Raw genomic sequence first — 22,610 nt, 5'->3', positions numbered from 1 at the left:
TTCCTCTCCTACAAACTACTAATATATCACCTCTCCTACTCTAGAACACAGTGGCTTTACCCTGTGATATGCCATCTTGGGCTATAAGCTTCTGGGCAGAGACTGTCAGGTGCATGTCCAACACCATGTCCAGTGTTCTGCTCAGTAACTACTGAAGAGCGGGAGTCTTCAGTGGTTCTGGCTGGGGGTCTCTAGAAAGGGTGTGGTTTCAATGAAACAGACATGAAGAGAAAAATGAAAGGAAATAAAATAAAGTGGTTTCAGTCTTGGGTGTCTCTTGCTTTTGTAAGCCTCTGGGGCCAAACTCTTTGTTCTATGTCTGCTAGTTCCTTGAAGCCTGAAGCCACATTAGTTCAGAAATGGATGGAAAGTTCTGGGAGTGAGGGAACATGCAATTGCTCCTATCCAGAGGCACCAGGAAAAGGATATAGACCAAGTAGTGCCCTATTCAAGCCACCAGTTAGGCATTTTGGACTAGGATTTCAGAAGTAGAAAGATACCTGAAAATGTTTTTGATTGGTTGAGGTAGAGTGATTCTCATTTTCTTAGAATTGCCATCCAGGGTGTAAAGATTTGAAATCTCTGAAAGGGTTTCTCCATGTGAACTCAGAACTAAGGTATGTCAGCTCTCACAGGAAGTACCCTGGGCCACTAATCAGACACAGGCTAGGCATCTGGATTCACAAAGAAGGTTCCTGCTTCCTGTCTCAGTGGTGAGCCAGTCATAAGACCTCACACACAAATCTCAACTCCTTACATAAGAAATTTTTCTCCTTCTAGGAACCAGACAAAAGGTGGGTGCTTTTTACCCTAGAGGATAGAGGTTTTAGAAACTGCAATAATGAGTGCAAGAAAAGGGTATTCTGCATCTGGAATACATATTTGTCAAGGAATGGCTGAAGGCAATGGGGATATTTTGTTCAGAGAAGAAAAGTAAGGTGACTCGTGAGGACTTCTTTTCAGATACTCACAGAACTGCCAAGCAAAAGTAAACAGATTTGGCCTAGAATACTCCAAAATGGCACAAAAACAAGGAGTTCAATTTAAAAGAGAGATTTTGCTAAAAAAAAAAAAATGAATTCATTTTCCAAAGGCTCACCTTGTCTGACCAACAGACAAGGCTTTGGGGAGGTGAGAAAGAGGGCAGTATCTCCAGAGGTGCTCTGATTCCTTCCTGGGTGGGAGGTTGGGTAGGAGTGCCACTCCCTTCCAGCTCTAGAATTCTATAATCTTCTCTTCTATTCCCCTCTACACCTGCTCCCAGAGGAGAAGTCTCTCTGGTCACTAGCAAAGGAGCTTCTTCAAGCCACTAAAGGACCACACAAAGAGCTTGTGCTACAAGAGCAAATTGTGGTAATATCTGGCTAATTGTTTTTCTAAAAAATCCCCAGCTTTGAGTTCCTCCCTGGCCATGTTCCCTGGTTTCACACCTTTCTGGAAGATGGCCCCATTTGCACCAGGAAATAGTTTCATTATGGATAAGTCAGAGGAGAGGAGCACCTTTGGGGAAGCTCTATCATGTACAAAAGAGAAAATCATGTAATCACAAATCAAGAAACATTATCCTCTAGGGAATGAGTTCTACCTGAGACATAAATATCCCCTATGTTGTTCAACAAATAGAAGCAATATGAATCTGTACCCCCCAAAAAAGCCAATTTATATCCAACAATAGAAGACTTCATGGTGCTCACTTTCCCAGGGAAAAGTCAAACCCAGAATAGATGGTAGATCAGATCCTAGGGTTCTTCCCTGTGTGTCTTGCTCAATCCCATTTGGTGGGAAAAATAATCCAAAAGATAAGGAAAAAAAGGAAACAGCGTTCATCACATTGGCTGTTGTAACACACTGACCTTAGTGGATGCTAAGTATTCTGAAGTGAAATGACATTTTGAAGTAATTGGTTCAATCCCCTGCCCTCAGACAATCTGTGAGAAGCTATCTGGACCAGAGGATGCTCTGTGTGTAGAGAAACTAGGGAATGGAGTGGCCATAATTTCAATCTATTTGAGTGCTTCATCATATAATAACACAGGGGCCCACTATCCCTATGGCTGTGACTCTATGGATATTAGCTTTAATAGCCAGTATCTCACTGAACCTCTGAACAATACCATGAAGCATGTAGAATAATTCTTGTCTCCCTTCCAGTTAAAGAAACTTAGTCTTAGATCATTAAGTGACATATTCAAGCATCCAGTTCTCCTTACTTCTAATCCAGAGCACTTTCTTCAACAGTGTGTTACTCCAACAGTCCAGTAACAAAATTATAATTACAGAGGACACATAGTTTGGATAACTGAACTCTGTCACGACGTTGTCTGGGTTCATTTCATTGTAAGCTCGTTAGAGAATGAGTACATTGGAAGAGTATAGGTTGCCTCTCTTTTCTCTCCTCCAGGCTAATTCATTCTAGTTTCATTAAATTTTCTTCTCAGGTCCTGGTTTCTGACCTTTCTTAGAAGTTCTCTGAGCTGTTTCTAAAACTACCTTCCTGTCATGGAATTCTAATAAAAGCAATTTTTTCCCCTCAGCAAAACTGGGGAAGTCCCTTCTGTTTCTTCTATTCTGTTAGACAAAGGGATTATTAAATACCAGGACTCACTATAAAGCAGTTTAATATGAGGTCCATAAAAATCAATCTCAGTGTATTATATTCCAACCCCATACATACAGGTATTGCCAGCTCCCCTATACCTAATGGAACCACCCTCAGAGGTATATTTCTGAGAGAAAGACACCAATAGGGGAGACTTTGGGGGAAACTGGAAAGCATATATCTTTGTCCAATTATCAATTTTGTATTGAGATCCTATCTTATGCTAGACATGGTTTGTTTTTGCAGCAATCTAACTTGAAGTGACAGTTACTCTGACTGCAATCTTAAAAGAATGGTGGTCTTATAACTTGAGGTGCTCAGGAATTACAGGTAGACAAATTGGGAGAAAAGTCTGAATGTCAAGTTCAATATGAATGCTCCAGATCAGTATGTCCCTTGATCTTCCTAATGCTAAATCACACCATCACCTGATCTGCAAGAGTTATTTAATGTGTAGTGCTTAGGGGTAAGGCTGGGGGAGTGGATTCTGAGGTCCCTACCTTCAAAGAACTTATCCCTATTATTAGAAACAAACATCTAACAGGAAGCAACTTGTGGGTGGTGCCATAATAGAGGCTCAGAATTTCTGCTTTTGGGCTAATAGGTTCCATATTAAGGCTTGAACTTACTATCTGCTTGAGCCTCCTCTTCAGCCACCAAGAGTTTGGCTGAAAAAGACTCTCAAGGCCTCTATAAACCCAGAGCCTACTCTTGAAGAAATGAAAATTTTCTTTTTCTTCTTTTTCCACATACTGCTCATTTTTTCCATCTCTCTGAGATATATAACTTTTGCTTTGATTTCACCCTCATTAAATTCTATATCAAAGAAAAACATTGGCATCTAACTACATGCCATTAGAGAGGTGTCATATGATGTTAGCCAAACAGAATGGTTCTGAAAATACTCAAGTAATTCCCAGGTGCTAAGACTAAAAATATCTTTGTGTCCCTGTTGGAACAGACTATATTGTGATATTTCATTTTTTGGATTCAAAACTTGGCTATTACGAAAAGTCCTGAGAGCTGAACTGGTCACCACCTGATCCACCATAATCGCTCACTAATAAAAGGAAGCACCATCTTTCATTTTTGGACATGGACAGACCTGGCAAAAGGAGCGTGGCCTTTAGTCCATTTATTTCTGCAGATCCAAGACATCTATGTGCCTGAATTCTGTACTGCTGGTAGTAGTTGGTATCTGGATGATTTGAACTGTGGTCAACCAGATGTCCTCCCTGCAGGTTTCCATTATCTTCACTTGTCTGGGATCATTCAAATGAGTTTCTTTTTAAAATAAACCTCTCTATTAAAGTTCTTTAGTTGTTAAAAGGCAGCTTTCTAGAGGAAAAATTTCAAAGGATGCCTACAGGTCAAGAAGTTTCTTCTACAATGTCCCTGCCAAAAAGCCTTTCAGCTTCTGTTTGATGTTTCTGAGCTGGCCCACTTTAGGACTAGACAGCTCTGATTGTAGGGAAGATCCTCCTTACATAAGGCCAAAGGGTGTTTTCTTGCCATTTCTACCCCTCCTTTAGAAAAATTAAGCAGAAAAAATTAAACTTTTATAACAAGTTTTCAATATGTCTCCCCCTAGATTGCTAGTCTCCACACTAACCACTCCAAGATCCTTCAACCATTCCTCAAATATTCTAGTTTCCAGCCTACTCACCTTGGATTCCTGATCACCCAGGAATCCATCACTTTATAGGATCTGATCTCACAGGATTAAGGTTTCAATTGTTTTATCTCATCCAGGCTAGTTTGAAAAGGTCAGAGAAGGAATAGGAAATTTAGTATAAACAAAAAGAACATTTTAGTATAATTCCCCTCACCAACACAGTAGAGAAACATTTTAACATCTCTGCCAATTTTGTAATCAAGAATGGTATTCTTATTTTAATTTATAGTCTTTGAGTATTTGTGAGATTCAAAGTTTTTTCATGTTCATTAGTATTGTGTTGCTTTTATGAATTTTCTATGTCCTTTGCTTATTTTTCTATGGGAGTGTTAGTCTGTTTTATTAATAATGTATAACTTTGACTATTATCAGGTGATTTTCCCCTTTGATTATTTGTATTGAACTTTTTTGCCAAGACTTTATTTGCTACTTTTCCAACTATTTTAATTTTCAGGTATTATCTTGACATTTAAAAAAAAAAGTATTCCCTTGAGCCAGGGATATAGCTCAGCATGAGAGCACTTACCTAACTTGTACAAGGCCCTGGGTTCAATTCAAACTTTTGTTTTTGAAAAACTTTTTTAAAAGTTAAATCTATTTATCTTTGGCTTTGTGGTTTCATCCATTCCACTTATATGTGTATGCATTTATATTCCTGAAATCAGATAAATATGCATCGCTCTCTCTTTTTAGCTTCTTTTTGTTTCATTTTTTATATCTATTTCTTTTGTCCATTTGGAATTTGTACAGTTAAGGTAAGGAACATCAATAGCTCAATAGTACTGATGTTCAAGTTGAGAGTGTGTGAAGAAACCCATTAACCCACACGGAACTTCAGGTATTTGTTTTAAAATATCAGGAAAAATAAAAGAATCCATTATAAAAAGCAAGGCTTAGATTAAAGACTTCTTTTACGTTGGGAGAAAAAAAAGTCCTGCTGGGGCAGATGCAACCCTGTCAGCTGCAGCCCTTTTGAAAGGTCATTCAGAGCCCTCTGGAAGAAATACAAGCCTCAGAGACAGGACAGCACTGAATGGCAAGAAAAGACCGGAGATTTACAAGCTGGCTGAGAGTGAACAGGAAAGTGGTACTTATTCTAAACACTAACATTTCAGTTCATGTTCCAGTTCAGAGAGCCTGAAATAGACACTATAAAAAGCAGAAATGTAAATATATGTGAGCATATATATTTCTAAAAATGCTTACACTTAAGGTTCTGAGGCAGTCTGTAGAAAAAAAAAGAGAAGTAAATATGTAAAGAAATGATCCTTAAACATCTTCAGATAATGCAAGCTTACTCACTGGAATGTAGACGAGTCCAGATCTTGTGCTAATTTGGGGGGGTTTGGGGCTCACTAAGAGATAGTGGTTATAACAGTGTATATGATGTTATCTAAGTAAATGATTATATGCATAGCTGAAAAATATATTGAGGGTACCAAGGAATAGATTCTTCTCTGCCTAAAGAAAACTTGAACCACTCTCTATACACTCTCTAGCACATCCCAGAATTTGGGAGAAATCGAAGAGGATTTTATAGAACTTGCCTGTCCAAAAAGAAAAGTTTTTATTTTCAGTGTTCAGAGTTTGTTATCAGTGCTAATGCTTCATCTGATTGGGTTCTTAATTCATCCTGTGATGTGCTGCCCAGGTACTTCCCTTGTACATACTGAGGAGCAAATTCATCTCATGGTGGTGTGGTGGGGGCGGGGGTAGTGATTAAATGAAGTAGTTCTACTACAACAGCGAAAATTCCCATTTCAGTCAATTAACCCAAACCAAAAACCCTTGCCTTGAAAAACTCATGTCTTTCATCTGGGTTAAAATATGTGGCCTCCTAATATGGTACTCTGAACAAGAGTAAGAAAAGCATTTTTTTCTTCAAAATAAATTCAGAAGGTAATGGTTAGAAAGTTATTTGATTCCCTTCCACCCCCAGCTGCAAATATATTCCCACCCCTTCTTTTACCAGTGCTGCTCAACCTTGGCTGCACTTTGAATCACCTGGGGGCTTTAAAACCCCAATGCCCACGCTGCACCCCAGACCAATTAAACCAGAATCTCTGGGCTGGGACCCAGGCACCAATATTTCTTAAAGCTCCCCAGGTGATTCAAATATGTGGCCAAGGTCAAGAACCACTGTCCCTCTCTAAACCTCTGGAACAAGGTCCCAGATGATTTGCATCTTTGATTTTCCCCAGATTTTGTTTTCATTCAGGCACCAAGCCATTTTGCCAAAGGTGTGAACATGCCATGAGCCCCTAGCGTTTTCTATGGCTGAGTGGAAGGATGAGTGCTGGCTTCCCAGAGGTTTTATTGTTTGTTTGGTTTTAACTTCCAGATTAGTAATGTGCAGATCACTGTGCAGATTAGAGGATTATAAAATGCTTTTATATTTTACAGAGACTTGACATCTTAAACCAAGATGTTTAGGAATTCAGAGTTTTCACTCTTTTTGTTTTTCCTGAGTTTTCCATTTGTTCTCAGCTCCAGAATACATTTCCTTCTAGCTCGCTCCACCAGCTGGAAACTCTCTGCATAGCTGTCCATCAAGGTTGTGGTCTCTCATCCTCAACCCCCCTCACTTGGGGACGCTCTTTGGAGGCAGGATTTCCATTCTGTCCTAGATGACCCAGATGAACACTGGCAAATGAGCATTTTAGGGCACAGCTAGCATGTTTCTGCACAATTGATTGTAAACTGAAGGGTAGGGAAGCAGAAAATATAGGCAGTTCTTGGGGACTGAGAAGTGGCCCTTATCTTCTTTCTCTTCACCTTCCAGAAGCTGTGGTTTAGTGGTGGACAAATGCAAACCTCAAGGAACTACAAAGTTCTGATGCAGCTCACCCCTATAGCAAGGCCTGGGCCCCGAACCAATGTTCTTTGGCTGCCAGGGCAGGATGTGGCTCATTCCAGACAGGGGGCCTGGAGCACAAAACTGTAGACCAACTGCCAAACATCAGCAATCACTTTGCAGACCACCCCTTCCCTGCTAATCTTTGCAAGAATGGTCCAGAGTCACCACACACTTTGATCTTTGATAGCTGTGAACCCTGGAACAGAGCCTGTGCCACCTGAGACATCTTATTTTTTACTTTGGAGAGTATACCAAAGCCCCTGATGTTATAGGGAACACTTTGTCAAAAGCCAATAATACCAAGGTATTTATCTCCTTTAACTGATTAGAATAGGTATCCTGGGAGCCATGGCCATAGAGTAATGGAACTGGTTTGGGATGTAGCTTATGGACTACCTCATATGCTTTTCATGTGGAAAACCTATCTGCACAATGTACAAAAATCTTCCCTCCTCTCTTCACACCACCTGCAGACTGCCTATAAAGGAATGCTGTTTCCCCCACCCTGCCTCTTCCTGCTCCCTGCAAATAGAGCTGGGGAAACCAGGTCCCTCCCCGCAGAACGCACATTGACTCTTTACCCCATGAAGGTCAGTACAAGAGACTGGGCACAAGGGAGGGAGAGACAGTTCTGACTTGGGAAATGGGAAGTTCTCAGTGCTGAAGGCCCTGATAGAGGTGGAAGGAAAGCTCCTAGGAAATGCTGTAGGGAAGGTCATTTGAGGCAGTAGGATAAGCTTACTCCGGGTTTGGAAGTACACAAGTTCAAGGCTCATTTTGTCTTGGAGGTGGAAAATCATCTCATATGATTGGAATATAGGATGTTTTGTGGGGTGAGAAAAAAGCCACAAAGATACACTGGGGCCACACTGCTGAAGGCCTTGAAATCTAGGCTAAATTTGATTTTCCTTCTCTTCCTGCTTTTTGTGTAATGTTTTTACTATGGTGTGTTTGGCCATGCATCTGTATGTTTCAGTGTTTTCTGTCTTAGAGAGCAAGGACTAAGTCTGTTATAATTGAATTTGTACAACACAAAGAACAGTGGGATATGAGTAATGGCCCTTAAACACTGTTTGTGAATGTTGGTGATCATGGCACCAGTTCTTTACAATGGGAAGGGGACAGAGTTAACCACATACTAAAGTCTCCATGGTTTTTATAGCTGGTTCAGATTGTGTACTGTGGTTTGAGCATGATATGCCTATGACATGGAGCTTTGAGATGGTTGCCGAATCAGATTTCTTCCCAAACTGTCCCCAGATGATTCCCTCATCTGTTGGGAGTTAACAGTATCAGTATAAATCTAGGTTTCTTAACTAGGCTCTCATCTTGTCTGCCAAGTGTGCTAAGTTATTTTAAGCCATTAGAAGCACATAGTGGAATCCCATTATGGCTTGGACCATTATTACACAAACTTGGATAGAACGCAGATCAAATCATGACCCCTAACCTAACTACATACAAGAAAACCCTGTATCTCTTACAACTTGCCTATAAACCCCCCAGCTCTGCTTGAACAAAGAAGTCCTAGTGTTTGCTCTGGTCAGTGATACAGAAGATAGATCAAAACTCTTCATTGTCTTGGTATGCCACTCAGAAGGTAGAATGCAGGGCATTTGATTTCATCAGCTCAAAAATATCTCCGTGGCCAAGAACTTCACATAGGGTGTGGGCCACTGGAGGGGTGAGGGGAACAAGAAGCTTTCTTTCCTCCCTCAGACAGTCTCCTCTCCCAACAGTGGTAGGAGATTGGAATGTCTTGCCAACCAAGTTCCCTAGGGTGAACTCAAGTGTTAACTGAACTACTGTGGTAGGCAAGAAGGCAATGAGCCAAGTACTATTGAAAATTAAGAAATGAAAACAAGTCAATCTGGCAGACAAAATGACTCAAGCACACAGACAAAATAAGGCTGAGGGGGACCCTAGGTGCAGAGGATGTGCCCCTCTCTCTCCCAGCTTGGCTACCAGATAGGCCCCGTGGAGGAGGTTACATCTGATGGCCCTGGAGGGAAGAAGCGGCTTTTTGATTGTTACGGACAAAAAATACACAGGGCATACTTGAAAGGAGGTCATTCTCCCCGCGACTGTTGAGGAGTGGGAGCGCCCAGAGAGGATCAGGCCTTTGCCCCAGCAGGGCCTGTGTGACCAGCCGGTGGTCTTGCGGGGCTCCTCAGCATGGTAGCCATGGCTCAGGACAGTTTCTAATGAACTTCCTCCCTAAGCTGCCCCAGATGCGCAGCCTCCCCCAGAGCAGAGCGGAGAGGGGAGCAGAGCCCTCTGTCCGGAGACCTGGCTGGGCCCCTCGGGCTCTAACCTGCCCCTGACCCCGGGGAGGGCAGGGCAGCTGCGCATACCAGCTTCCTCGCTCAGCGAGGGGCCCAGGCCTCGAGGGCCTGCAAAGCACAACCAGGTGCGGGCCGCGGGGCCCGGAGAGCCTGGCGCGGAGTCGCACGGACGCCGACCCCGCACCTGCGCCAGGACCCCCCTCTCGACCCCCGGCCGGGAAGCCGCACCCCGGCAGGAATCGCAGACGGCTCCCATGTTTCCTTAGCTCTAGGCCCTATTCCAGGAAGGGGCCCTGCCGCGCGGTCCGCAGTGAAGCTGCGGTTGGGATTTGACGGACTCTGTGTTTTGCTCCCGAGAGGCCAGGCGCAGGCTCACTTGGGCCTTGCCGGGACCGCAGCGAGGACAGAAGGACGCCTTCCAGCTTCCTGGGAGCCGTCGCGAAGGCTCGCTCTCCAGGCGCTGTTAAGTAGAACAAGAGTGACCTCTGGTGGCTCACAAGAAAGGGCGCTGGGACTAGGAGGGTGTGCGACCCTCAGTCCTCTCCATGCACATATTTATTCATGTCTTCATCCTGTGGCTGGTAACCAATCTAGACCAGCACATTTTTGTCCCGAGTCTGAACTAAAATTCAGCTTCTGGCCTTCTGGTCAGTTTCTTTTCCTTCTAGGTTGTAGTTCTTCCACCCACATATTTATTTCCGGTATGTCTTTTATTGACTTCCACCGTGTAAGTGGGTGGACAAGAGATGGAAGGGAAGACCGTCACTTGCTCTCCTACCTAGGGGACAGTCTGACGAGCAGTCACAATATTGGTGATGGGTAATAGGAAAACACTTTGGAGGAGCACTTAGTCCCGATTTGAAGAACAAGTAAGGGATAGCCAGGAAAAGGAAGCTAACACACAGGGCCAGAATATAGAGGAGGTTCAGGAAAGTGGGAACAACTCAGACAAAACCCTGAGACTAGAGGCTCTGACTGGAGGAGCTACATAATGGGAGAAAGGAGTGATGAGTGATAGGGAGCAGGAGTGGGTGGAAGAACTTCTAGAGGCAGCCAGAAGTGGACAAAAGGTCCTGCTCAGGGGCACTTTGGACAATGTTCTAAGAACAACCCAAAGCCACTGAACATCATCATCAGATTTGTTTGTTCAGGATCATTGGTATTAAATTCTGCCATAGCCTACCTATTAGGTATAAGCCCCCTGAATGAAAAACAGTCAAGCAAGAAAGGACCTTAGGATTCTACTGATGGCACCTTTCCTCGCACAGATAGAGAAACCTGGGCTCAGAGAAGGCAAATTGTACATGGCTGAGGTAGAACTAGTTTTCTTCATCTCCCACTCAAGTCCTCCAAATCTTCCAGCATGTACAGACATCAACTACCAATAAAACACACACTTCCTTACAAAAGTCATCCTGGGCCAGTCCAGAGGCCAGCAAGTTATCTTCAAGATTGAGGAAGGACCTGATCATTAGACTTGTACCCCTGAGACTCAGAACAACCCCTGAGACTCAGAACAGTTAAATCCTTGCTTAAATGTTCCTGGCTATTGAGAACCATGATAAAACATGAAAACCAGAGATTACAGACAGGTTAGTGGTGGGTGGAGGGAGAATGGCCTGGCCAAGAGGCTCCCATGGAGACCTGGAGAGCAGAGGTCTTGACTCCAGATAGACCCATCGAATCCCCTTTCAAATAGCATGAAAAATTAAGAAAACAAGTTTAGAAATTGGAAAGTAACTTAAACTTTGTAAAAACAGATGGTGATAAAATGCAGTTGTCCTAATATTTGGATAATTTAATTGCCCTCAGCAGCTCAGGCAAGCTAGGGAATTAAGAGAAATAGTTCAACCTAGGCTGGATCATTTAGCATTTGGTTTGAAAAGCCATAAGCCAATAAGGAGATCCAGGCATATGATGAAAATGTGATAAGAAATGTTTTCAAAGAAAGAAACATGATCCTGGTGAACACCACCTGGAACTGGAGAAACAACATGAAATAATAGCAGGAGGTGGTCAGGAGGCCAAAACTGAGACCTAGCTTAGCTACTTATTAGCTATGTGACCTTTCCTAGGCCACTTAACCTTTCTGATCTCATCTCAATAGTGAAGTTACAAAAATAGTAGTATTGCCCTACAAATCACACAGGACTCTTAGCAATTACATGTGGCAATGGAGGCCAGATAGGACTGCACTTAAGGCATCAGTGCAGATCTCAGCCCTACCACCTCCTGGCTGTGTGACTCAGGTAAGCTCTAGACACCTCTGAACTTTGATGTGCTCGTCTGCAATCTAGGAATACTAACACCTGGACTGAATGAGACAAAATCATAACACATAGTGCCTTTCACATAAATGGTGCTCCATAATCAGTGATTTTTTTACCACTAATGTGATTGTGTGCAAGCTTACAAACTGTTCAATGTATACCAAGAATTATTGGTATATTTAGTATGATTTGATTTCACTGAGTAATCAGATAAAGAGTGAAAGAAAACTATAAGCAGGAAGAATAGAATTGAGACCATAAAGCACATTGTCTATCTTTAAAATAAATATATTTCTAGATAAGGACATATAAAGACGTAAGGTCTCCCAAAACCTTGCTCATAAAATTAACTCACATTGGTTTAGCTAAGAGATGATTGTATGGATCGTTTTTAAGAATGAAAAACACTAGCCATGACCAATGGTCTTGTGTCAGGTTGGGATAAGGTATCTAGTGAGTGATTGTGAGAATCGGTGATAATTCAGATTTTATCTAACACCTCCACTGAGAGCAAGAGTAATTGGACTATTAATGAAATCTGTAAAGTCACTCAGTGAACCTCCAGGGAGCCTCTTCAGAACTGAAGATATTAACTCAGGAAGACTAGAAATAATGCAAAAAGATTCCAAAGTTCATTCACTTATTCAGAAAATATTAAGCCCCTTCTCTGTTCTTTTGGGCACTAAGGAGTCACAGACCAGTGCAGAGTAGAGCAAGCAAATCACTACAAAGCAGTGAGAGAAGGGCCCTGGGTATAGGTAAGTGTTGGGCACCAAGACAGCCCAGATGTGGGGCTCCTGACCCAACCCAGGGGTCAGAGGAGGTTTTCCAGAGGAGGAAACACCTGGGCAGACTCTGCAGACCCATTGCACCTAGTCTGACAGAGGAGGACTGGCAAGTCATTCCTTTTGGCTGTGCTGGCATAAGGGTGCCAGCCTTTCCCAGTGTGAGGATTCCTTTGAAGTGTCAGTGTGTGTCATGGCCTTCCCACTTCACATTAATTGTCCTTTTAAAATATTTATTTTTCTTCATTTTAGAAGTACTGGGAATTGAACTCCGGGGTGCTCTATCACTTAGCTACATCTCACCTTTTTTATTTTTTGAGAAAGTTCTCAGTGAGTTGCTGAGGCTAGCACAAATTTATAATCCTTCTGTCTCAGCCTCCCATATTGCTGGGATTACAAGTGTTTGCCACTGCTCACAGCAAAATCTTTTTTTAAAAAAAAAAGATATGATATTTTTTCCTCCCCACCAAAAAAAAAAATCTATCAGTAATTTCATAAGAGTTTTAAAAGAACTCATGTCTTGTTAGTCCCAGTGTCAACTGATATTTATGCTAGAAAAATATTTACTGCACTTAAATGATGCATGTATTTTAATCCCCACAGTATATAGCTATTTAACATTTTCACTTGAGAAGTAATTATCTCATGTGAAAGACTTTTTTCCATTCTAATCTTTGCATATGGAAATCTTTACAATTTCCTCAATATAACCATATGCAAAGATTAGAATGGAAAAAAGTCTTTCAGCAACTCTGGAGACTGAAGTAGGAGGATCAAAAGTTTTAAGGCCAGCCTCAGCAATTTAGCAAGATCTTCAGGAACTTAGCAAGACCCTGTCTCAAAGTAAAAAATAAAAAAGAGTTGGGATGTAACTCAGCAGTAAAGCACCTCTGTGTTCAATCCCTAGTATAAAAGAAAAAAAAAAATAGAAATCCTTGTGATAACTGCCAATTCATCCCTTGCCCACTGCTGACATCTGTGGTCCATAGTTAGGTTGCAGCCTGGGGAGACTGGCAGGATCTGAGATTGGATAGGTGGAGCCAGCTCCATCATCCATAGTGAAGTAGAAGGGATGGCTAATTGATAGAGAGTTTGAGGCATGCAATGACAACAACAGATTGCTCTGTCCGCAAGATGGCACAGGGATAGAGTAGGAGGCAAATTCTGAACTACCATCATTGCAGTGAATGGAGAAAACATTAACATTGAAAAACATGAAAAAAGAAAAATATGAACAGAATTGATTTGACTTCATTACATCAACTTTTTGACTTGGGTAATTGAATAAATGGTGGTACTATCACAAAGGTGTTCTAAAAGCAGAGATAAAGACAAGGCTTGAGGAGAAGATTTTGGATTTGGATTGCATGGAATCCAAATGGAACCCATGGAACTGCAAAGTAGAAATACGCAAGTCTGGAAGGAGGATGTAGACTAGAGAAATGGCTGTCAACAGCTGGATAGTAGGCAGAGTCACTGCACCCTGGGAGGAGTAAACAGTGTAAGAAGAGAGTCCAAGAACAACGTTCTGGAAACCCCCACATCTAAGAGGCAGGTAGAGGGGAACAACATCCAGAAATGAAGGATGAAAACCTAGAGAGAAAGATCATGGGAACTAAGGGGAGACAAGATTTTCAGAAGGAAGCCAGGAAAAGGGTCAGTTCTACAGAGCAGTCAAGTATGATAAGGACCAAAAAGTGTATCTGTCTATAAAATGAAAAGAATAACAACAGAAACACATCTCTTACTTACCTAGCTCTTTATGCTCGCAAAGCGCTTCCATATTTTTTTATTTCATTTAATCTGCACTATAGTCCATAGAACATGCTTACAGATGCTAATTCTGCAGGGCCATGAGGTTAAGGGATTTGCCAAAGCCATCTAGCAAGTTAGTGACTTGGCTTCTGGAATTAGAGATTTCAGTCCAGGGTCTTGAAGGTGCTCCCCAATCACCCACACTCAGGGACTTTTTAATCACCAGGGAAGAAGTCAGAATAGGGCCTGTTCCAGAATAACTACTGGTTAATAGTTATTAGATTTTCAAAGACTTGCTTGTCACATTGTTTTGCTCTTCCCAGAACTCAAAGATGTCAGTGTTCTGGGACCTTCTGGATCTAAAAGGGCATTACCTAATTTCTTGCACCTAATTCTGTATGTGAGAAACCATTGAAGGTTTGCAAGCAGAGAAGTGATACACATTGGAATGTGTTTGGGAAAGGTTAATCAGCATTATTGAACTTGCATTTGACTGGGCTTATGCCCGGTTGTTGGATATTCACTTCACCTGAAATACACTACGAAGACACAACCTGTCTGGGCTTTTTTGCAAGTGAACCCTTCTCTTCACCCTGCTTCCCACTCCAGTGACAAGAAGAGAGCAAGAGCTGTCTCATATTTGGAAGCAAAAGCTCCTTGCATATCTGATGATGCCAGTGCTGACCGTCAGCTCTCAATTCTCCCACACCATCCTGTCTGGAGGCAGCCCAGGAGTCCCCTGCTCACTCATTCATTCCTTAGTCATTCCATCAAGGGGTGGGCATGCTGCTCCCTCTGGCTTGGCAGGTCTGGACCCAGTCCAAAGTTATCCAGGTGGGACGAGGCCTGAACCTCTTCTCTGCCTAGCTCTTCATTGGGAGAAATTTAGAAACACACTTATCTCTGGGAATTCACTGCTCTCTTGGGCATGGGGATGATTATCTCTCTGTAAACCTGTCTATCATTTATAGCATAGAAGGAATACCAAACAAAGGCCTTTATATTAATCTATAATATTTTATTCTCCTTACGACTCAGATGATATCACTATAGTACTACCACCTTGGAGGCTGGGCAAGGCCCAGAGACAGACATCACTATGTAATGTCAATTTTCTGGGGATGACTCACAACCTTTTTTCCAGCTGCTGGCCTGAGTCTGGCCTTTTCGACTAATCCATAAAACTGAGATACCACCTGGGTGCATGGCTGTCAGGAGTTTCTGGGAAATTGTCTGGAGTCTGCATCATAGGCATGACAGGTGGCATTTCTCTCCCATCCAGCCTAAGATTAGCTGTTTCTCTTTTCTCCCCAAGTTTGAAATGGATATGATCTCCTTTCTCTGACTTGAACAAAAAGCAAGCAGGATAGGTGAATTGTGACCATAGATGCCTACTTTATTGCCTACTTTTTTGTGGTGCTAAAATGAAAACACCTGCCCCATCCTGTTAAATATCAAATATAAAACTCAGATTAGAGAAAGTAGAGTTGCTAGGTATATCTCTGACCCCCTTAAGAATAACCCTCTGGGGCCTGCAGTTTGTGGCTCCAGGAGGAAGCACTTGCCTAGCATGTGTGAGGCACTGAGTTTGATCCTCAGCACCACATAAAAATAAGTAAATAAAATAAAGGTATAAAAAAAAGAATAACCCTATGCCAGTAACACAAGTAACACGATGCCAGTTATCTAACCTGTCAAATTAATGAAAGAATGAAGTAAATGGAAGATTTCTGAAATCATCTTGAGCTTGTGCATCATTCCACCAGGGAAAACTCTTAGAAGTTTTAGAAGTGACAGGCTGAGCTGCAATTATGATTTTAAGACAAAAAAGGCATGAATCATTTCCACATTTCCAGCTTCTGTATCAGAGACTTTTTTTTTTTTTTTTTTTTTTGGTACCGAGGATTGAACTCAGGGGCATTCAGAGACTGACCACACATCCCTAGCCCAATTTTGTATTTTATTTAGAGACAGGGTCTCACTGGTTGCTTAGCACCTCACCATTGCCAAGGCTGGCTTTGAACTCGTGATCCTCCTGCCTCAGCCTCCTGAGCTGCTGGGATTTCAGGCGTCCACCACCACATCCAGCCTGTATCAGACACTTTTTACTGATCTAAATGATACATCTCTGGAGTTAGATTCCCTGGGTTCAAATCTTGGCTCCTGAACCTACAAGCTGTATGACCTCGGACAGGTCACTTGCTGCCCGAGATAAGTAGGGATGATGATAGTTACTTATCTCAGAGGGCTGTCAGAATGTTTGACAAGTCATTATGGTACAACAACTAGGTCAGCACCTGGGCATAGCCAGCATCATGTAAGGGCTGGCAAAGCATGCACCAGACTGATTGGCAGGCAAGCTGGGCTGCAAGACTTTGTTGAGAAGTCTCCTTGATAATCCAGTAATGAGATCCGTGCTGTTTCCCCACTGCAGGTCAGTGCAGCTGAATGGCCAGCCCTTAGTGATGGTGGACGACGGGACCCTCCCAGAATTGAAACCCCGCCCCCTGCGGGCCGGCCGGACATTGGTCATCCCTCCAGTCACCATGGGCTTTTATGTGGTCAAGAACGTCAACGCTTTGGCCTGCCGCTACCGATAAACCACCCCCCACTCAGGAGCTGCCGGGGGGGCCTGCTGGGCTGCTTTCTCCCTTCCACCCTAGTATCTGCCTCTGCTGCCCCATCCTGCTGGAATCAACATAGATTTTTCTCTCCAAAGAGACTAAATGTCATAGTTTGAGCTTAGCCTAGGTAGCTTGCATCCATCCCTAATGACATCCTCTGTACCCATGTAAGAACAAAGGTATGTGTCTAGAGCTGTATGTTTTCATTTACACGCACCATGAAAGCAGGCTGACTCCCCACTCCCAGGACAAATGTTTCCAAACAACTCCCCATGATTCTGGCCACACTACAGCATAACTACAAACCCCCAAGCTGAGCCTATGGCTACTGCCCGCAGCAGAAGATGAGGAAGGAAAATACTAGGAGGACCTGCAAGAACCCATTCCTCTTCTAACCCCTTCTCTCTTGTCTGTTTCCTGCTGCTGCCCTGGGTTTCCTGATACCTCTCTTCCTGTAGGAGAGCAAATGGTGAGTCAGCTCTGGCCTGCTGGGTGAGCTGTTTATGTAATTTCCTGGCTGATGTATGAGTGTGTGCATCTGGGTTTCTGACAGTGGCATCCATCACTGGCCATTCCTCCGGGAAGCGGGTGCTTCAAAAGTAGAATTACAATCATACTCCAGATTCTGTAAGAAGGTTCTTTCTATTCCTTTGTGAATCCAGATTCCCCCAGGCTTGGACGGGAGTCAGGTAACAATATTCATTGAGTAGAGAGCAATGTATCAGGCACCACAAAAAGCAATCATCATCCTTCATGTTGCCAGGAGGAGAGAGTTGTAGTGCAAAGGAGAAAGCACGAGGAGACATCACACATACCCTGGCTAAGCAAAGCCAATCAGACCTGACCCAAACTGAAAACCGGCAGGGCCTGAAAGGGTAAGCCCTTAGTTGTTTGGTTAACCAAAAACCGTTCAGAAGGTGTGAATCAAAGCTTAGCACTGTGAAACATGACGAGACATAGCCTTTCCGCCTCTTGCCACATAGAGGAGCCTCTCCATGGCACTGGCCAGGTGGAAATTCCAACAAATGTAGTCTCCAACAGTGCCTCCTATCCTAGGCCTGCTTATTTGAGCAGAAAACAAAGCTTTGAGTAGCCATATGGAGGAGAACAAGAGAGCTGGAGACAGGTCTGATGGCAACACTGTGGAATGTCGGTGGGAAGCTTCTGAGTGAAGTGATTATAAAGTCACGGTAAGGACCTCTATGATTCAGGAAGCACACGAGTCTTTGCAAAAAGTTGCAGAGACTTTCTTTTATGTGGATGTGATTGTCCTCAGGATAAATGACATAAATGATGCTTCTTTTAAAGGAGAAGATACTTGTCGCTATCCTAGGGTGCTGACAGCCATACAGCTCTACTGTTGTGAAAGGCTAGAAATGGGGTGGGGATGGGGTTGCTGAGGAAGCACCAGGGAGGCTGCCTAAGACAGCCGAGGAGTAAGGATTGGGGCCAAGTCTGCAAAGTGAGAGACGGAAGATTCAACAAGCAAGATGGTAGTGGATTCTCAGCTTGGAGAATCAAGAATTTGGGAAACTTAGAAAGCCAACTAGCTAATTTTATGTAGGAAAGTAGTGGACTTGGTTTTTGACACACTTATTATTAGGCGTGGGATAACAGCACACTGGTGTGCTAGAGCAAGCAGGAAAGGGAGAGCCCAAGGATGCACTGGACCTGCTCAGTGCAGTGATTAGCATGGAAACCTCTGGAGAGAGCAGAGCAGACCCTGAGACTGCCCCCTGCCCCAGAGGTCCCCAGGGTGCTTCCCTTAGCAGGAACAGGCACCTCCTGCTGAAGCTTCAGCTCTTAGAGGACAGGAGAGAGAAGTGCCCAGACTAAGGATAGGAAGGAGACAGGTGGACAGGCCAAAGTAGGGAAGAGCAAGGAAAGGAGAAATGAGACAAAAAAATTGTTTCCCCAGACTCTGAGGAAGACATCCGAATCTCCTCGAGATGCCAGTGCAGATGCCTCAGGGCTTTCTGATAATAACAGGTAACCACACCACGGGTCCTTAATAGCCAGGCCCTGGCCTAGTTTGCTTTGCATATATAAAGCCCCAAGATGGAGTTACTATTGTCATCCCCATTTTTCTTGAGGTCCTTAGCTTTCCCAGGGTCACCCAGGGAATGGTTGCTAATCCAGAGCCTATCCACTTAATCAGCAAGTTCAGTGGTACCCAAGTCACAGACTCACCCCTTTCACCTCCTGGTATGTTCTCACTCAATACATCCAGGACTTTCAGAGCTCCATTCAGACACATTTGCTGTAAATAAGTGTTGATTCTTCACTAAGCCTTGCAGAATATAGGTAATTCCTGCTTCTTTTGTCTTTCTCTGTATATTAAATGCTGCACCCAAGAAATTTAAGTTTTGTTTATTTTTTAGTTAATAAAAGGGGAAGAGGGAAGCACTGAAATTTATCTTTGGAATATTGCAGTTCTAATTCTGCAACTATCTCATGAAGAAGTACTTACATTGTTCAAAGGATACCAAGAAACCCACTCTGTCATCACATTCCGTTTTAGCACAGGGCATCTGTCCTGGTGCCCTTGAGGAGTAGGAGGAGCAGTTACTAAACCAGTGGGGGTTGTTCCATCTAGGAATCCCCGTCACACACACCCCTAAAGACTGCCTGTGGCAAACAGCATCACAACCCATATCAAGAGAACCATTTTCTAGGCCAGCCAGAGACAAAAGAGCAAAGTGCGTGTCCCCCAGACTTTCCTCTTCCTCAAGCAGGACACTGTGGAGATCATCTGAGACTTAAGAGCTGCTTTATTTTAAACCAAAGAATGGGCTGGTGGACATACTGATTTGAAAGAGTAATGATGCAGAATGAGAATCCGTGCCTTTTGTTGAGATGGTTTTGTGTTCCTTCTGCCTCTAGGAATGATTTCCTTTCTCATTTCTTATCACAAAGGCTCAGAATAAATTCTCATTGTTATTTGGAGAGAAAGTCCCAATTCTTCTAATGCCCTGTTTAAAAAAAAAAAAAAAACTGCAACTGTGGGATATTAGTATTATCGCTGGCTGGAGAAAAGCTTGAAAATACCAGTGGAGGGGGAGGGGACTCCAGTGGGACTAAGGCCTGGACCTCCTAGAACCATGATTCCAGCCCCAGTTCCTCCCCAGCAGGAGTGTGGGCAGTCCCCAGGCAGGGAGGCCCAAAGCCACACACCCTCAGGTAGGACAGAGAAGCCTGATGGATTCTACTGTTACCCACTCCCAGAATCAGGGGCCAGCACTCAGTGGGCTGTTAGCCACAGAGCTTCCTGCAGGCGGCATGGTTGGGGCCGGGCCCAGCATCCATGCACTGAGGCCCAGTGCCTGGAATGGATGTAGCTACAGGATTCACCTTGGAAACCCCCTGAGAGTGGCTTTATTTCTAAAAACAAAATAGCAGCATTTAATGTCTGCAGAAGCAAAGGCAAACCAGGTGGATCCCTCTGATGGTAAAAACACTAGGACAAGGAAGGACTTTTATATTTTGAAATATCAATGGAGCAACCAAAAAGAATCGCGATATGGCTCTGGGAAAGCCAGAGAAGGAAGGGCAGAGTCTTGTACCTAACAGTTTCCTCCACACCCCTGTCCAGCCGGGCACCATTGGGCCGCTCTGGACACTGACTTGCTCTTCCCGCACTCGCTCTCCTGTTCCACAGCCCCTCCCCTGCCAGCCTCTCTATCCCCAACTCTTAAACTTTAATTTTAGATTTGTATGTACTCTTTTCCTTAGCATGTACCTGAGTTGTAAAGAAGATAGTAAGAAGTACTCCCAAGAGAGCCAATGCTAAAATACAGAATTTTATTGTACTATGAGGTCCAAACAACCGGAGCACTTGGAATCCCTCCCTCTGAGTTCCACTAACAATGAAATGATTGCTTCCATAGCTGTCCTTCCTTTATTGAATGCCTTCTTATCATCAGACATCTTATTTATTCTTCATTCTGGGTGGTGTGGTGAGTATTTTGACTCTATTAGAGATGGGGAGGATTAGAGAAGGAGCCTGTCCATAGCCATCCAGGTGAAGAGTGGCCGAGCTGAGGTTTGGACCCAGGTCTTTTGGGTTCCAAAGTTGGCTCTCACTACACTGTGTTGCCTCTCCTCTGTCTGACAATAGACAACCTTTTTTCATCTCTGTTTGCCCATAGCTAGCCTTCTCAATACCCTGTGCATGTCCCACAGAGAACCCTAGCATGACTTCCCCCAATGCCTTCCCCTTAATCTCTGGTTTAAGGAAGCCAACTAACAGCCTTGGCCAAGTCCAGACTCATCTTGGCCCACCAGTGACTCTTCTGGTCTCCCCCTCTGTATTTTTCTGCGGAACAATCTTAGGACAATTCCTGCCAGCCACCACCATAGGTAATGAATGGTTCTTGTATTTCTAGGTCCTAAGAGGTAAGTGACTGAGCTAATCAGAAACTAAACACACTTTGTCCTCCTCAGAGGATACCACTCACACTTTCCCAGACTAAATAATAAATCCATGGACCATTGACCAAGGGGGAGTATTTGCAAATACCACCCTAAAAAGAGAATAAAATACAACAAAGAACTACTTGGCACCATTTCCTTCTATAGGCCAGAGCAGTCCATGTAAGCACTGGGAGCATTGGGTGGGAGCTGAGAAAGTTCCATTCAACTGGCTCGTGAATCAATCGCACAGTCCCAGCAGAGAAAAGAAGGCACTTCCAACAGTCCACATCAGGAATATTACTCTTCTAATTATTATGCATGAAAATATTCTAGGATTCTTTTTCAAGTTGTAAATATTATGCAATAAATTATAATTTTGGAAGAAGCAAAAAGAAATCTTAGTTTTATTCATCTGGAAGTTGGCAAAATGAGTACAGGACACCTCACAGGAAAAACTTTGTCTCTATGGGGAGGATTTTAACAGGTGTTAATATTTCCTTCTGGAAAGCAGATTATGTTATGGTATATATGAGCCTGGTGATCGCAGGGATTTGGGTCCATGAGGTAGTTTATATTTGGAGGTAATGTTTTGTGAGTAATAAAATGTGACTACTCTAACTTTCTGTTCTCAGGGTTTTCTGTGGGGAGCGGGAGGCACCTGTTGTCCACGTTACACCTTGACCTTAAGACCTATTGCTTGATGAACCAGCATATGCTGGGAACCTTTGATTGAATGGTGTGTTGCCCTCCCCCCTCCCCCACAAGCTCTGTTTCAACTAGTCTAGGTAGAAATTAAATTCTATAATTCAAGTTAGATGTCTTTGATTATATTATTTAACAGTTAAATATAATAATAAGTAAACCCTAGACTCTCCATGGCTTAACATAATCAAAGTTTATTTCTTGCTTATAACCCACATTCAGTTCATTTGGTGGTAACAGGGAAGGGGGTCAGTAGCTTTATCTTCCCAAGTCAGTCACTTAGAAATCTGGACTGACACAGGCCGTCTGCCATCTGTGGACTTCCCTCCAAGGCTACTCTGGCATCAACATGCAGTTGATAGATGAGAGAAAGGGTCACATGGGGGCAATTAGGGGCCTCACCTGGAAATGGCACATGTCCCTTCCCCTCAGTTCTATGGGCCAAAAGTTAGTCACATAGGCCCATCTAGATACTAGGGCTTCGGGAAATGAAGTCCTTAGCTAGCAGCTACTTCCCAAGTACATTTCATGGGAAAGGAGCATAGAACTTAGATGTTGGGAGGCCAGAGAATGAGTCAATGGTTTTAGGTCCCTGCAGTTGATTTGCTATCAAGTAACTGTTACATTTGTGTGTGGTAATATCTA

The 22,610-nt window shown here is 43.3% G+C and overlaps 1 protein-coding gene across 2 annotated transcripts in view; it reads left to right on the top strand.

Annotated features, from left to right (window-relative positions):
• The window catches only part of HPSE2 (heparanase 2 (inactive)), a 705,647-nt gene extending 685,779 nt beyond the window's left edge, over positions 1 to 19,868 (top strand). For both annotated transcript variants that reach the window (XM_081268316.1, XM_081268315.1), the window contains one exon: positions 16,661 to 19,868. In XM_081268316.1, coding sequence (XP_081124442.1) covers positions 16,661 to 16,826 — 166 coding nt within the window. In that variant the 3' untranslated portion in view covers positions 16,827 to 19,868. The remainder of the gene's footprint in view (positions 1 to 16,660) is intronic.
• The last annotated feature ends 2,742 nt before the right edge of the window (positions 19,869 to 22,610 follow it).

The sequence above is a fragment of the Spermophilus citellus genome (genome assembly GCF_964194105.1).
Source record: "Spermophilus citellus genome assembly, chromosome: 15".
Lineage (NCBI taxonomy): Eukaryota > Metazoa > Chordata > Mammalia > Rodentia > Sciuridae > Spermophilus > Spermophilus citellus.
The sequence above is the reverse complement of the archived record's forward strand: the minus strand, read 5'-3'. Positions and strand labels throughout refer to the sequence as shown.